Below are 16,630 nucleotides of genomic sequence, written 5' to 3'. Positions count from 1 at the left end.
CCCAGAAAGGTTGAGATACTCACCCAGGGTTGCACCATGAGTGGTAGAACTGATTTGAACCTCCATCTTGTGCTTTTCCGTCTTGCTACTGCTCCAGAAAACTGAATTCCAGGCTTTTTAATAAAGCGTAGAGTTCACTGGGTCTGCTAATAACCATCTGGCCATCCAGCCAAGAAAAGGGGCCTCTGTAAAGCAGTGAACTCAGCATGAGCCTCAGTAAGTCTCAACTCTGTCCTGTTCTTGGGCAGGGCATTTGTGTTTCAGTCTTCCCTACCTGGGGCAAGTGAGTGACCCAGGGCTTGGAGCCCACCCCAACCTCTGTAGCTGTGACATAGGTCCCCCGCCTTGTCCATCATGCTGCAGCCTCTCCACATTCTTGGCTGGACCCTGGGAAGGGCAGCACCAGGGCAGGGCTCTGTTTGGGTAAGCTCTGCCTTCCCCTTTTGTCACCTGGGATGGTGGAGCTCAAGCTGGCCTGGGCACTTGTCACCACCAGGCTGGGCAAGCCACCGAGGAGAGAAGTGGTGAATTGTGGGCTTGTATTTCCTTTTTGGCTGACAGTCAACCTCCCTTGGATATTTAAGATGTTCTGCCACAGTGGACTTTTCAGATATGTGTAAGTTAAAAAAGCATACTCAACCTGAACTGAGTTGTTGTACCCAGAGTCTGGTGTGGGATTACAAAAGAGGCAGGAGGCGGACAGGTCCTGGAAAGAGCACTTGTCTGGGAGCCAGGAAACCTGGCCCAGTGGGCTCCAGCTTGCCCACTTGGTCTGTGACCTTGAGGAAGTCAGCTCCTCTCTTTGTGCCTCAGTTTCTCCACTGCAAGGAGGGGATTGGATAAGATGACCTCAAGTGGTCTCCATCATTCTGCAGTCTCTGAGATGGAAGGACTGCGCATCTGGATTTTTTGGATGACACTTTACACTGTGGTGCTACATCAGCTCCACATCTGCCCTATTCAATGTGGGAGCCACTAGCCCTAACCATATGTGGTCGTTTAATTAAAATCAAATAAAGTTAAATGTTCAGTTACTTGGCTGTGCTAGTCGCATCCAAATGCCCCACAGACATGGCTGGTGGCTGCCCTATTGGATGAGCGCATGTAAACCATTCCAACCGCAGCTCGAAGTTCTAGTGGATGGGGCTGCTTTAGAGCCGCTGGAGAGGGCTGAGGAGCCCCAGAGAGAGAGAGCACAGGCCTCTGTTTCTGCCATGGGACTTCTTCTGGGCCAGTGGTCAGCCGAGTGGCTCCAGGGCCGAAGGAGCGAGTTCAAGTGGGGGCGGGTGTAGGAGAAAGATTTAGCCCAGATACCAGCCAATGAGTGTCAGGCTGCAGGACCAGAAAACCTTAGGAGAATGTCAAAGGTCTTTGGTGGTGGGGGGTGGCCACTGACAGGAGGTATGCCAGGAATGCTGAGGAGGGCCTGGGGGACAGCAGGGGCCAGGAGCTCTGCAGGGGGAGGGGCAGCTGTGCAGAACACAGCGGAGGTTCTGCAGCAGGCCTCTTGCCAGCTCTGTGTCCTTGGGGACACCCCTGAGCCTGCTGAGCCTCCATTTCTTTGTGGGTGAAATGGGAAAAATAAAGAGGGCTGTTATGGAGATGGAATAAAGCAAAACCCGTGAAAGCCCTTTGTAAATGGCAAAGGTCTGGACGTCGTTAGGGGCTACTTCATATGGCACTATTATTTATCTCAGCTTGTAATCCTAGACTGTCCTCATTTATGATTTTAAGGTTCTGGGGTGTCCATCCTGTCTTTCTGATGGGGCTCTAGACCATTTAGAGAAGGAGACCAGCCATGTCCCTCCTGTATCCCCAACAGCCATGAACAGCGCTGGTGGCTGCCATGTGGGGAGCACACGTCTTTCTCTTTTCCTCCTGACCTGGTGGCCTTTCACCAGGCCATATTCCTGCCCCAAGAGTTGTTGAACACGCTCCTTGTCCGTGACACATGTGTGCATCTGGCTGGGTCTGGTTGTCATTTGCTGAACCCATGGCCCATCGTGAGCTCTGACCCCAGCCCCACCACATGAAAACAATTCGGGGGCGGAGGTCAAAGGCCAGAGCTGGGCTTTGCCAGGTCTCCCAGGGAGTGCGCCTGGCGGGAGGTAGCCCAGTGCCAGACTGCATCAGGCGGCCCCTCCCCTGGCTGCGCCAGGCTCTCATCTGCATCCATGGTTGGGAGGTGGCATTTCTGGCTGACTTATTGATGATGGATTGTCTGCTACACTCTAGCCCTGGGTGGGTTCATTGCTCAGGTCTGGCTTTGGCTTTTCATGAGGTCCACACCACAGACATGCAGAACACAGAGAGGAGTTTGAACCCTGCCAGATAAACTTTTTCTGTCACAGAACTGCTGTGCTTCCCAACAATATTGGCAGTGAAGAAAAGCCACAGTAACCATTTGATGATTATCTCCTTGCCCCAACCCAGGTGCTATCTATCTATCTATCTATCTATCTTATCTATCTATCTATCTATCTATCCATTAAATCCTTTTAGCCCCATGTGTGGAGTGTTAATATCCCCATTTCACAGATGGGGAAACTGAGGCTGTGAGAGGCTGAAAGGTCTCAGGGCCGGAACTGGAATTTGGACTCTAGTCTGCCTGATTTCAGGCTCAAAGCCTTCCTTTCAGGATGTCCTGAGGGCTCCTTTCTTCCCCTGCTGTCTTTACTCTGACCATGATGAGCTGCACCAGGCTTTCTAAGTATCTGAAACGCTCTACGCCATCCCTGCTTTCTTTGTTTAGCCTCAGCGTGGTGATCTGGGCTTCCTCAGATTTGGGTTTAAGGCCAGGTTTTGCTGAGCTGTGTGACCTGTGTCCACCATGGACCTCCCCAGACCATGATGAGCTGCACCGGGCTTTCTCAGTATCTGAAACGCTCTAGGCCATCTCTGCTTTCTTTGTTTGGCCTCAACATGGTAACCTGGGCTTCCTTAGATTTGGGTTTAAAGCCAGGTTTTGTTGAGCTGTGTGACCTGTGTCCACCACAGACCCCCCAGGTGCCCTCACTAGAGTGGGGGTGCCTGGCTGGCTTATTTGATGAAGGAGATGGAGGGCTGGAGTGCCACGTGCATGGCTTCCCCGGCTGGTTTGGAGGGCCCATGGGGACTGTATACTGTGACTTTTCCAAGGAGACAATCACTGTTGTCTCCACACTGCCACCCCCCACCCTCTGTAGAGCCCTGGATGGTGCCCCTCATGGTCCCAGGGCGTGTCCAGCAGAAGATATGAGAAAGGCCCCTGCCCCGCTTGGGGCTTAGGTCTGCCCCTTTCTCTGGGGCTTAGGTCTGACCCTTTTGTGTGGCACCCAGCACTACAGCCTGCTTCTCCACCTCCCCCAGCAGAGGACTGCGACCTCCCAGCCCTCAGTGTAGCCTCCACATCCCCCGGCGGGCAAGTCTCTGCCTCCGTGCTTCCGCTTGTGCTGTGCTCCCTGCCTGATGCTGGCTTACTTCTCCACCTGTCTAAAGCTATCCTTTCTGGAGGCTCCGAGCAATGCCACCTTGGTTTTTGAAGTCCTCTTTGACGACCTTAGTCCATATTGCCCACTCTGTTCTGTGCTGCTGGAGCACATTTGCGGTGGTGAAGGGGGTCTGTGGGGTCTTTTTAAGGCATGGCCCGCTTCTTAGTGAGCAATCCTCACAAGCCTTTCTCTGAGACTCCTCGTTTGACTCTGGCCCCTGCTTACCTCCCTCCCCTCTGAACTCCAGAACCCTCTGGAGGCCCTGCAGGGTAGAGGGGAAAGACTCTGAAGTTGGGCAGAAAGCCTGGGTTTGACTCCCAGTTCTGCCACTGCAGGCTGTGGGACTCTGCTCTTCGGCGTCATCATCTGCAGAATGCGGCTAATAATGGCAGACAGAGGTGGATGAGGCCGCAATGTGGGAAGCCCGGAGTCACTGGGTAGAGCTCATGTGGATTTACTTCCTCTCCCAGAGAGTAACAGCATCCGATGCAGACCCAGGGAGACAGTGGGCACACAATAAATACTTCTTGACTTTTTTAATACTTTCTTTTGTGATGTTTCTTTTAAAAGCAACCGAAGGCATTCTATGGCCTGGAGCAGAAGCACAGGGCTTGCTCAGCCTCTGAAGGGGCCTCTAACCGTCCCCTTCCCTCCACCTCCCCCACACCCCTCTCCTGGCCTCTCCTTGCCCTCACCCTCATGCCGCCTGGGTGGCTGCACTGGCCTATAAATCAAACGGGTCCCTGGAGACCTTTGACCCAAACCAGATGGCTGTACTATGCCAGCACAGAGTAAGCTTAGCTTCCAACAATGCTTGGCCCCCCTCCTCCTGCCTGCCCTGGGGCTTGGAACTTTTTTAGGCAGCTGCCCTGTCAATCACAAACACTTGGTGATCCCGGCCCGGGCAGCAGCTGGGGGCTGTGACCTCTCCAAGACTTCAGGGACCATCTTGGAGATATTCCATTAAGCCATATAAAAATCTCTGGAGGGTCTGTGGTGTCTACTTGTTATGGCACAGACATTAACCTGGACCAATAGACCAAGCTGGCGTTCCCTGTGCCGCTGTTTCTCCTTCTCCTCCAAGAAGCTTTTCTGCACTACGGCAGCTGCTGGAGCTTCTATAGCTCAGAATGTCTGACCCTTCCAGATGCTCATTCATACCTTGCTCATTCTTTCCGCAAACATTTACTGTGCTTCATCTGCCTGGGCCCATAGGGAAGATCAGATGCTGCCCTTGTGCCAGTAGGTCCTAAAGACAGCTATGGATACAGAATTGTAGGAATTGGTGATAGGGGTTGTAATTGAGCAGGAAGGCCAGGGCACTGTGGGAACTCAAGATGGATGCACTTCAGTGTCAGAATCCAGGACAGCTTTCCAGAGAGGAGCACTTGAGCTGAGTCTTGAAGGATGAGTTGGCATTTGCCAAATAGATAGAGTGGCGGAAGGGTGCTTCAGACAGAAGGAACAGCATGTGGAAGGAAGGTACAGGCACAGGATGGGAACCAGCTTGATGGATTCAGGGACCTGCAAGTTGGACACCATGCTGGAAGTACACCCAGGGGAGAAAATGAGGAGTTGGAACTGTATCAGTGAGAATTAGGTCTGCTTGTTTGCAACCAAAAATGCCTAATACTATGGGCTTAAACAAGAATTTCTCTCTCATGGAAGAGAAGTCTGGAAGTAGGCAGTGCAAGGATGTTGTGGGGCTCCATGATCACTGCCCCAGGCTCCTTCTGCCTGCTGCTCCACCTTCCTACCTTGTGGCTTCCATTCCCATAGGTACCTCATTGTCCAGGATGGCTGCTGAGCTGCAGCCATTGCACCCACATTCCAGGCAGCAGAATGGAAGAGCTAAAGGAGGGCACATGACTCGTCTTTTAAAAGATTTTTCTGAAATGCCTTACTATGTTTCTGTGCATAGCCCAATGGCCAGAACACTATCACATGACCACTTTTAGTGCAAGGGAAGCTGAGAGATACAGTTCTGATCAGTAGGTGCTGCCTAGAGCACTGTTCTGCAAAGGATTCTGCAGCCCAATCTTACTTCTGTGGGAAGGAACACTGTGATCAATTATTGATGCCTCCCTTTGGTGTGGGTGTGGAGCCAATAGCATGTGTCTTGCTGGTCTTCTGCCAGAAGGTCCCCTCCCTAGGGATTCCCAAGGTTTGGTGCAGCTCCTGCAAACAGAGCTGGCACATGGCCAGCCATCCCCCAAAGCCCCAAAGCAGAGCGGAATTTAGGTGAAGGGTTTCTTGGAGCTCTGCAGTCTGATTTTATTTCTGATCTGCAGCCTCCTTAAGGCATCCATTGCCCTTCAGCAGGGCTTGAGTCTGCAGAATGGTCTGTGTGGTTGGAGCATGAATTAGGAGGAAAGAAGGAAATACGATGTCGCTAATGTAGCTGTAGCCTCATCCCCTGGTGAGAAGTTTTTCCAGAATGCAATAATACAGAAAGAATTTGAGGGAAGTTCTGAGCCATTTTATTTTCACACCTGGAAATGCATTGTCTTTTGGTTTAATTTCACTCCTGCTGTGTGTCACAGCCCAGTTTCTTTAGCTGTGGAAGGGGGTAATACTACCTTCCTTGAAGGGTTTTTGAGAGGATCACACGAAATAAAAGAGGGCAAAGCAGGTGGAGACACAGAGGGTAGCAATTAGGTGCAGAGCTGTGTTCAAACTGCCTGGGTTCCAGTCTTAGCTTTCCTGCTTGCTTGCTGTGTGATCCTGCATCTGTTACTTAACCTCTCTGTGCTTCAGTTTCCTTGCCTGTAAAATGGAGATGATGATAATAGTACCTACCTTATGGGGCTGTTTTGAGGCCTGTACATGTGACACATACATAAACATCTTAAGACCTGGCACACAGTGTGGACGTGTAAGTGGTAATGGCTCTTTGGCCATGGTACAGTATTTGGATCCAACAGGTCTGGGCTAAGATCCTGGGTAAATTACTCTTCTAAGCCCCGGTTTCTTTATTTGAAACAAGGATAATGTGACTTGCCTTGCAGAGTGAGGATTACTGACAGAATAACTGTAAAGTCCTGACACACAGGACATACGCAATAAGTTAGAACTATGGCGAAGATTATAAAATAATGATACCGTGTCCCAGGCTCTGTTATCAGCACTTTATATGTGTCACCTCTTTTATCTCATAAGAACACTATAGAGGCAGGTGGTGGTAACATTCCTCTTGGGGAAACTGAGGCATAGAGGCTTTCCCAAGGTCATGTAGCTGGTAAGAAAGGAAGCTGAGTGTTGATCTCCTGGGTCAGCTGATCCAGAGCCTGTGCTATCCTGCTTGGGAACACTGATTCTGCAGAGGAGCAGGCCCTGGGTTTAAGAGCAGAAGGAAGGAGATAAAGATGGCCCAGAGCTTCAGGGCCAGCTGCCTGGAGGATGACACGCGCACAGCACAGAGGACTAGGGCTTCTGAGCCTTCACAGCCAGATTTGCATGCAGGACCCCAACCCTTATTCAGGAGGATGAGCTCTCTGAGCCTATCTTGAGGGGGGCTGTCCTCCTGGGGCTGGCATAGCAGGCAGTGTGCACAGTAGTATGGCTGCAGTAGGTTGACAGGCTAGGAGGAGACCTCTAGGAGGCCTGGAGCATGAGGCTGCAGAATTTAGACGGCCTGTAGGCAGTGGGAGCCGTGGGACAGTCTGGCAGAGCATGATGAAAGCCAGGTGTTAGGAGGATTCTCCTTTAGTGAAGTGGTAGGAAGCACCAGACAAAATTGAAGAAGGTGGAGGGAGGCAGGCCACATAGGGAGGTAACCCAGGAAGAGGGTCCCAGTATGGGGTAAAATGTCCAGCATGTGCTGAGGGAGCCCCCAGTTGTAGGGTCCCAGTGACGTCAGGCACTGTGGCAGCTGGTCTACATCCATGATCTCATTTGATCCTCAAATAGTCCTGGGAAGTGTGTGTGATGTCCCCGTTTTCCAGATGAGCAAACAGCCTCGGAAGGTCAAGCGGTGGCTTGAGGTTGCAAGGCCAGGGAGTGACAGAGCTGGACCCGGGCCCAGGGCTGCATACCAAGCCACAGAGTCCTGCATTCCCCACGTGCCCCCCCCCCCCCCCCCCCGAGGCAAATGCGGGCAGGGGAGAGGAGGAATGGGAGGGGATGATGGCAAGTGTCTCTAGTCACCTGTGAGGAGTTGCTGCCGGATGCATTCTGGCCTTGTCTGTGGTAGCGGTGGGGAGTGGTGAGATGCTTCTGTACTCCACAACCTTAAATGATAGACTTTTCTTTAGGAAGCAAAAGTTTGGTTGGGCTCAGTGAGCAGGAAAATGGAAGTGACCCTTGAGTGGAGATTTAAAGCCCTGTTGGCCATTTAGGCAGCACCGTGTTTAAGAGCTGAGACACAGCATCAGGATGATAAATCCGCAGTGTGCTGTGGGGTGGGGAATGGCCCAAGGGGGTCTCCCTGCTCTCTGAATTCCATCTGGTCCTGAAACTCCTTCCCCCAGGGCTCTCTTGGAAATGGACCCAGGAGCTGCCCATCCCTTCCCCTGGACTGCAGAAGCTGTTAGTGCTGGCTTCAAGGGAAGTTGTTGCCAGCGGTACACAGGGACACAGAAAAGGGCACACAGTTAAATGTACTGCATACATCCATGCTACAAAAAATAATGCTGGAAGGTATATTCCAAACAGGCTATTGATGATTACTTCTAGGCGGCAGGATAAGAGGTGAATTTTCCTGCCTCTTTGTGCTTTATGTACTTCCAAATCAACACATACAAAAGGATATAATTGTGAAAAATCTAAAGTGCCTCTATCCCCACTTCCTAGCAGACTCTTGGGGTGACCCCACCACATCCTCTCAGCTCACCTCGTTAGGTACTGCTGTGGGCATCAGTCAGCTTTGCTTTCTCCTAAGCTGCAGGTAGCCACTCAGCTGGATGCAGGCAGCACCGCAATGTGAAGGGGAGTTAACACCCCTGGGGACACCCCTCAGTGACTCTGAGACAGGAGTCCATGGTTAAGTGCCCCCAAGGAGACAGTTCTGAGGTCCATCCTACATAGATGCTCAGAGCATCCTAGTGAATGAGCCCAGGATGCCCACGGTAGTATGCGGCTCATTCACACATTCTCTCTAGTCCTCCTCCCTTCCCTGTCTCACTTTCTCCATCTCTCATTTTCATCTCCTGAGATCCTCCCACAAAGCTATCTGCACCCACATCTTTGTCTCAGGAACCCAAACCAAGACCCACTCTGATCAATTTCTCATAGAGCTCCACAGATATATTCTAGGCATATATAAGCACATCTGTGTCCATATCCAAACACTGATACATACACTTTCTTTTTCACAGAGTACAAACAGGGCCACACTGAACTCACCAGTGTGCAACTCGCTTCCTTCATGATTGAATGAAACATTGCAGGAGGAATTTCAGGCCAAGGAACCCTTCCTGGCGGCATCAATCCTGCTTAGGGGGTCACCCCCATCCTCCAAGGTTGGGACCAACCCAAGCCAGAGGCTACTGGTCCTTAAGGAAGGGGTGCGTGTGACAAGTTTTTGTTCTCTTCAGGTGGACCAGAGTCCAAACACTGGCTGACCTTTCCCCACCTGCACCGGGAGGCCAGACCAGGACGGGGATTTGCAGCCACAAAGATTGGCCAACACGGTTCCAGCCCATACGTCCAGCAGGAGTAGAACAGTCCACTAAGGACCCCAGGTGCCCACAGACCTCAGAAAGGAGACACAGGACACAGAGGAGTCAGGGAGTGAAAGGAGGGCTGTGCAGAGGAGGTGACGCTCTGAGTCCTGAAATCTGGGTATTTGCCTAGTGGAGTAGAGTCTGGAGGAGAAGGAGGGGCCTAGCGGGAAGGCAAGGCAGGCCAGAGGCCAGCTTGAGCAAAGGTGGAGGGAGGAGGTGAGTGGGGCAGGTAAGACAGTGAGCAGAGGTGGTGTTTCCAACGTCTTGGCCTGTAGTTTTCCTGGATGGCAATGAAGTCTTTTATCAGACTTTCGCAGCCATGCCTGTGCCAGCAGCCTCAGGGTTGGGAACCAGATGAGATGATGGACACATTTGGACAGAACCTCTTACCTTATTCTTTGGGGGAATTTGTCAAAAGCCAGTTATCTTTGCAAAACCAATTTTCAGGGATTTCACAGAAATCATTTCACAGTTTTTGGGTGTTGACGGCTCTGCCATTAATCAGCTAGGGTGACCTTGGGAAAGTCACTCTAGGTCCTGCTTTAGAAGTGCTTTTTTTGTTGTTTTGAAAGCAGCCGGTAAAATCTTGCAGTGGGGTGGGGAGAGCCATGAACACTTGTCTTGGTTGGTGTTGGCCACTCCCTCCCTCCCCCGTCCCTTGTGTTTTTGCTCCTGCCTCCCTTCCAGACTGCTTATAAATGAAGGGAAATGCTAAGCATAACAGTTCTTTCTCGTCCCCTCTTCTCTCCCTCTTCTCCTGCTTCCCAGATTGGGAATGTATTAATATGTTAGCATTAGCCCAGAATTTAAACTCCCAACTCTACCACCATGTGTCCCTGAGAAAGTCCATTTTTAAATTCACTGAATCTGCACATATTGAGTATCTACTACATGCCAAGCACTATTCCAGGCACTGAGGATACAAAACAGCAGGGACAAAACAGACAAAAGTCTCCGTCCTCATGAAGCTTATATTTTAGTAGGTGGAGACAGAAAATCAGTCAATAAATGAACAGTAAAGTGTTAGCTAATGATAAGTGCTGTGGAGAAAAATAAAATAGGGAAGGAGCTGGAGTGTGTTGGAGGAGGCTGGGGCTTGCAATTTTAAATAAGACAGTTGAGAAACTCGTGGAGAAAGTGACATTTAAGCAAAAAAAACTTGAAAGAGGGGAGGGAGTGAGCTATGTGGGTATCTCTGGGGAGGGCTATCCAGGCAGCAGAAACAGCATGTACAAAGGCCCTGTGGCATATGTGTTAGAACCCAAGAGCGAGGGAGAGAGGAGAAGGGGCTGAGACCAGAGAGAAACCAGGCACAGAGGTTAGCCGATCAAGGATGATGTTTGGTTTTTTCTCTGAGTGAGACGGGGAGTCACTACAGACTTTTGAGAAGAAGGGTGGCGTGACTTGCCTAGGTTTTAAAGGGATCACTTTAACTGCAATCTTGAAAATAGACTGTAGAGGGGCCAGGGCAGAAGTAAGGAGGCCAGCTAGGAAGGAAGCTATTTCAATAAAGGTAAGAGATGCTGGTGGCTTGGATCGGGATGGCAGCAATGTAGATGGTGAGAAGTGGTTGGATGCTGGATTTATTTTGAAAGTGAAGCCAACGTAATTTGCTGTAAGGGATAAGAAAAGAGTCAAGGATAACCCCAAGGTTTTGGGCCCAAGTGCCTGGAAGGATGGAGGGGCCACTCACCAAAATGGGGAAGACTGTAGGTTGGGGAGTGGCCAGCAGGGGCTCAGATTTGGACATGCTATGGTTGAGATGCCCATCAGACATCCATGAGGAGGTTCTATGTGGACAGAGGTCAAGCATACAGATTTTTAAAACAGTCTGATGTAGCATGAAATCCCCTGGCGAAGGAGAGTGGCTGCTGAAGAGAAGAGGTCCCAGCACCAAGCCCTTGGGCACTATAATGCTTAGAAACCAAGGCTCAGTTTCTGCTTCTGTAAAATAGGGATAAAAGCCATAACCACCTCGTGAGCGTTGTCATGGAGATTAGTGAGATGGTACACGTAATAAAGTGCATAGAGTAAGAGTACCAGAAACATGAGTTTCTATTAATGACAGAAATTATTGTTTCAACAAGCATAATGCTGTCTACTTGTAAGTGCTTTTCAACTTTTGAATCTGTTTTCTATTATTTTTGACCATCAAAACTGTCCTGAGCCATAAGGCAGGACATAATTCTTCCCATCTGACAAGTGAGAACCCTGAGTTCAGAGAGTGTAAGGGAAGTGCCCAGATCTCCACCACATGTTGGTGACAGAGCCAGGGCTGTCATTGAAACCCCAGACTCCTGCTCCTCTGATCTCTCTGCCACAGCCTGTTAATGCTGACAAATGACTTAATTAAAGTAGTGCAGGTGCTGTTTGCCAGCAATAATGTGGATGCTGACTTGGCTCAGGACAGCCCAATGGCACTGCCCACTACAGGTGGTACCAGGGGCCCAGGTTCATGCTAAAAATGGCCAGGGAACACAGGCTGCAACCTACAGAGGTGGTGACAGGGCAGAGAGACTTCCTTTTGTCGGACAGTTTCCTTTTGGAAGGCAGATGAGCAGGTAAAGCTCATTCCCTACCAGCTCCCTTCAGCAAAGCCTATGTCTCTGGAGCCTGCTTAGCCCAGATGCTGCTTTTCTCAGTAGTCAGTGTAGCATGGAACACAGCAGGGAGCAAACTCTGGAGGAAGCTATGAACCCAGAGCTGGCAGCATGGGGACAGGCAAAGTCTGGGTTTGTGGGAAGCAGAATGTCAGTTTTGAATCAGACGGAACTAGGTTCAAATCTCAGCTTCCTTTATCCTGAGCTGGGAGACCTAGTGCAAGTCATTTCACCTCTCTGAGCTTCGGCTTTCTCTTCTACAAGATGGGAGGGTAACCCTTGCTTCTCAGCATTGTTTAAGGATTAGAAATAACGATGTAGAGTGAGGGGCACAAACAAGGCCTGCTAAATAGTAGATATTATTATTAGCATTAGCATTAGCATATTAGCAAAAGACTTCCAGGGTGAAATCAAACTACATTCAACCAAAGCCCTTCTCCTTCACTAACCATATCTACCATTCTCGACTATCAACAAATGATCAGTCAAGAAGCATTCATTAGAGCCGACTACACGTAAGGCCTTTGTTGTTGATGCAACTAATATCTCCATGTGCCCTTGTGCACCAGGAGTGCGCCTTGAGGCTGGGATGGAGCTGGACTCTGCCAGAATAACTCTGGGCAGCTTGAGCCTGCTCAGGCAGCTACCACCTTTGCCCAGATACCCCTTCCTGCACTGTCCCACCAGCTGGCCCTTTAGAGGCTTCCCTGGCATGGGGGCTCAGGCTCTTGCTGTGGGGTTTACTGCTGCTGAGGCCGGGTGAGCAGCCTGGGCACTGTCCCAAGGCAGGGAACGAGGAGGCAACATTCCCTGCACAGGAAGGAAACATTCCTCTGTGGCAGTGCACACTCACTGTCTTATCAACTTCCTCACACCTGCGCTGCTGCAGGGAGAGACTGCTCCCCCATTTTACGAGGCTCAGAGGGGTAAAGTGACATGCCCAAGACCACGCAGCTGTTTCCAGGCTAGTCTGATGCTTGGGCTCTGCTCTTTTTCTTCTGCCTGCTTTCTCCCTCCCCAGGCCTTGCTCAGAGGAGGCTGTGGTCACACCATGGTTGCTGGCCTGCAGTACAGGCTTCAGGGTGACTCCGGGAAGGGGGTGGCAATGGGGCTGAGACCGCCTGACAGGAAAAGGCGTCAGGAGCCCTATACCTGGATGGGATGGGAAGAGGTGGTGGAAGATGGGGCAGCTGCAGGGATGTGGGAACATTTGCAGAGGGAGTGCAGGGAGACGAAATGGTTCTCTTTCATAAGAGAGTCTGTAGAGAAAAAAATCAAAGCTTCTTGGAACTTAAACCTAAAAATGCCAGCTGAATATGATGACAACAACAATAATAAAATATCTAGTAATGCCATACATTGCAGTAAGCACTTTTCATATTGTCAATCTTCCCAGCAAATCTGCAGAGTAGGCCTTAGTTTCTTTTGCACTTGATGGCTCAGAGGGGTCACATAACTTGCCCAAGGTCACCCAACTAATAAGTAACAGAGCCAGGATCCAAACCTGCGTCTGTCTCATTCCAAAACCTTACTCATTCTGCCATTCCGAGGTGTAATGCATCACAGTGTTTGAGCTTAGGTGACATAGAGGAGGCCCAGAGAGGTTAAGCCAGGCTTGAGACCCATGGTGGATTAGTCACAGCCAGTGAAGCTTCCGGTTCTCCAGAGCCACCTTCCCACCCTGCGGCGCTGGAGAAGGGCCATGCCGGCTGCCAAGGCTCAGCTGTGCTTCTCGCCCATCATCCCACATGCATATTAATCACACACATAGACTCTAATGAGCAGTTCAACCTCTGCAGCAGGCTCAGACCAGAAGCCAACGGTCCTCACCAGCTGGGCATGAAGAGCCCTGTGCCCACACCACCGGCCCTCCAGAGCCTGAGCCGTGCCTTGGCCCCCTCTTCTAATACCACACAGATCTCCCATGTGACCTTGTTCTGGTCACTGCTGTGTTCTGAGCCTCTGTTTCCACCTCTGGGAAGTAGGGGCTAGCAGCACCAGCCCCATGAGATGTCAGTAAAAAAAAAAAAAAAGGCAGCCAGGTCCCAGCAGGCAAATGCCCCGCTGGCCTGGCCAGGTTGCCCGTAGTTGTTGGCAGCCGGGCGTGCTTGCTGTATCTCTAAAGTGGTTTGCTGCCTGGGGTCGGCTGGGGCTCAGTGGTCTGCCCTGAGGCTGATGCTGTTTATGTCTACCTTCTCTTCCTCCTCCAGCTCCCACAGCGCCCAGTCTTCTCCCACCATGGCCCTCCTCACCTGACTGTGAGCCTGGTTGGTCTGTGCACCTCTGGCCTCCAGCACTGGGCTGGCACAGAGCAGGTGCATGGGAACTTGGTGAATGAATGAGTCATTGCATTTGTGCCTGGCTGTTTCCAGATTTGCACTGGTTGCCATGGGACATCCAGGGGAGAATCTCTGCTCCTGCCCTCTCCAGGTGACCACGGGGAGATGTGGCAGTTCCTTATCTCTGTCAGTTGCCTCAGAGAGAGCTGAGCTGGACAGCTGTTGCATGCGCTTCTGTGCCCTGAACTCGGCAAATGGCTGGTGAGAGACTCAGGGAAGGCCTCTTAGAGGAGGCAATTTTTTAATGACGGCCTGAAGAGAACATGGGTTGGATATTGTGTTTACTCCTGGGCCTCTTTTTAACCACCCCCAAAAGTCGTGTAACAAAATGCTCTCAAGTGGAAACCACGTTACTGCACCCTAAGGAGGAAGCTGATTGCCTGCTAGACTGAGATGCTGGCTTATTTCTTGGCCTGAAGGTTTTCCCTTGTGCCTTGCCCGCCCCCCGCCCCTTTGCCCCTTGGGAGCGGCCCTCATTCACTGTCTGGAGGGTTGGTGTACACATTCTCCAGCCCCCTCCCCCTCCCCCTCCCCCTCCCCCTCGTATTGGCTCACCCTGTAGCTGGCTGAGGACAAGCCTCTCCTGCCTGTGCTTCCCTTGTCTCCGAGACCTCATCCATTTTCCCTGTGGCTGCACTGCTCCTCCCAGAGAACATGGGAGATTGAGAAGTACCTTAGAGGCCAGCAGGGATGCATTGTGTCATATGAGAGAAAAGGCTCCACTGGCTGGCGGTGTATTCTGCTGCCAAACGGGGCGTGTCTCGTCGGTCCCTATTTGAGTTAGAGGTGGGGAAGAGGCCGAGGCAGGCCAGGGGTAGGGGTGAAGACCGCTTCAGCCACCGTGCAGAAATGTGCCTGCGTACTAGGTATGCGGGTGATGCCGCAGCCCTCCGCAGTCCCTGGAGAGTTGCTGTGCTGCGGAGACTGCGGAGGGCATGTTCAGGAAGGGATTTCCGGGCTACTCCGAGGCGGAAAATTTGAGACTATAAGCTCCTCAACAGCTGTGTCCTCTGTATTGTTTGGGTCGCTGCCTGGAGCACCATGGCTACGGAATGAATACAAATGCATAATGGAAGAGGCTGTCCTGGGGCGCAGAACAGACTTATTCATTCCCCACTCACCCACCTGCTCCCTTCCCGGCTCCCCTGAGACTTTGCTGGGACTTGGTGTTGTCAAAAGTCATATAAATCCTAATGTCGTCTGGCTCTGTTGTCCCCCACTGCCCCAGACATCAGGCAGAAGAAGGGATTTTTTACTTTTCTCTGTGAGAAGGATGGATGAGGAGGGCCTGTGCCCACCCAAACTTCCTGGGAAGCTGCCAGGACCTGGACCCCTTGTATCCTGTCCCCTCGGAACATTCTGGACAATCCCAGTGCTTTCTGTTTATGAGGCTGGGCCTGAGGCTAACCAGGGTGGAGCTGGCACTGTGGGCAGAGGTACTGTCCCAGGATGAGGGAGGCCCAGGGAGGAGATGTGGCAGAGATTATTGGAGATCTTGGATTCAGACTCAATGGAGAGCCAAGAGACTCCTGAGAGCAAGTCTGGATTGGGGCCCAAGGCCTAGATTTGGGTAAGAAGAGCACAGGTCTTCCTCATCCATCCTTCTTACAGCTAAAAGTAAAAACTCCCTTCTTCTGCCTGATATCTAGGGCTGTGGGGGACAACAGAGCCAGATGATATTAGGGTTTATATGACTTTTGACAACACCAAGTCCCAGAAAACTCTCAGGGGAGCCGGGAAGGGACCAGGTGGGTGAGTGGGGAAGAGCAGAGGTAGGAATAATGCCTGAAACAGAAGAACCAGAGGTACCTTCTGCCTCAGCCAAAAGCCTTTTATATGCTTCCTTGTAGAAGAGGAGCCAAACCTACAATGCGACAACCACCCGGGGCCACGGGGGAAACAGCTAAATAGTTGAATAAGACGGCACATAAGTTTAGTGACCAAAGGAGGTACATGACTTGTTAGACACTTGGGACCTCCTAAAACAGGTTGTAGTAGGACCCTCATCTCCCATCATCTGGACCTTATACTTCTTTTGATGCAGCCTCTGTTAGTCTTAGCTAATTGAACAGCCAGCTCATATTGCCCAGTCTCAGAGAACTTGTGACTCTCTTTCATGGAACATATTGCCAGGCCAGCTCTCCCTGTCCTGCCAGCTGGATTGATTTCCAAGGCCTAAAAACAGGACTTTACAGGAATCCCTAATGGGTTCCATCTAACTGCACTATGCCAGATTTCCTAGAGTATGGAGACCATTTGGGTTTCTAATTCCATACTCTTTGTGCTATCTCTCTTTTTCCAGCATGTGCTGCTCACGCGTTTGGTAACATCATAGTAAACATATTGAAGTATATAGCATCCTACATTAAACATAATGGACGTGTAACTGTGATCCAAGTTGCACGTGACTTCTTGACATAATGCTTTTTTGGGGTAGATGTTTAATTAAAACACATTAATTTTAACTTTATGATTTTCTTTCAGTCGTTTTTGAACCAATAAGTTCACCACATGTCTCAAACATTTTTTAAGGCCCTTGAAAAACATGTAGTCCAGAG

General features: G+C 50.9%; 1 protein-coding gene across 5 annotated transcripts in view; it reads left to right on the top strand.

The window, feature by feature from the left end:
- The window catches only part of SPSB4 (splA/ryanodine receptor domain and SOCS box containing 4), a 91,380-nt gene that overhangs the window by 29,977 nt on the left and 44,773 nt on the right, over window positions 1-16,630 (top strand). The window contains exon 3 of one of the 5 annotated variants that reach the window (XM_063611309.1): window positions 98-184. The exons of the other annotated variants lie outside the window; for them this stretch is intronic. Within the exon in view, the coding sequence (XP_063467379.1) occupies window positions 98-105 (8 nt within the window). The 3' untranslated portion in view covers window positions 106-184. Of the gene's footprint in view, window positions 1-97; window positions 185-16,630 lie in introns of those variants that run through there. 5 annotated transcript variants of the gene reach the window in all.

Source organism: Symphalangus syndactylus, chromosome 10 (assembly GCF_028878055.3).
Source record: "Symphalangus syndactylus isolate Jambi chromosome 10, NHGRI_mSymSyn1-v2.1_pri, whole genome shotgun sequence".
Classification (NCBI taxonomy): domain Eukaryota; kingdom Metazoa; phylum Chordata; class Mammalia; order Primates; family Hylobatidae; genus Symphalangus; species Symphalangus syndactylus.
The sequence above is the reverse complement of the archived record's forward strand: the minus strand, read 5'-3'. Positions and strand labels throughout refer to the sequence as shown.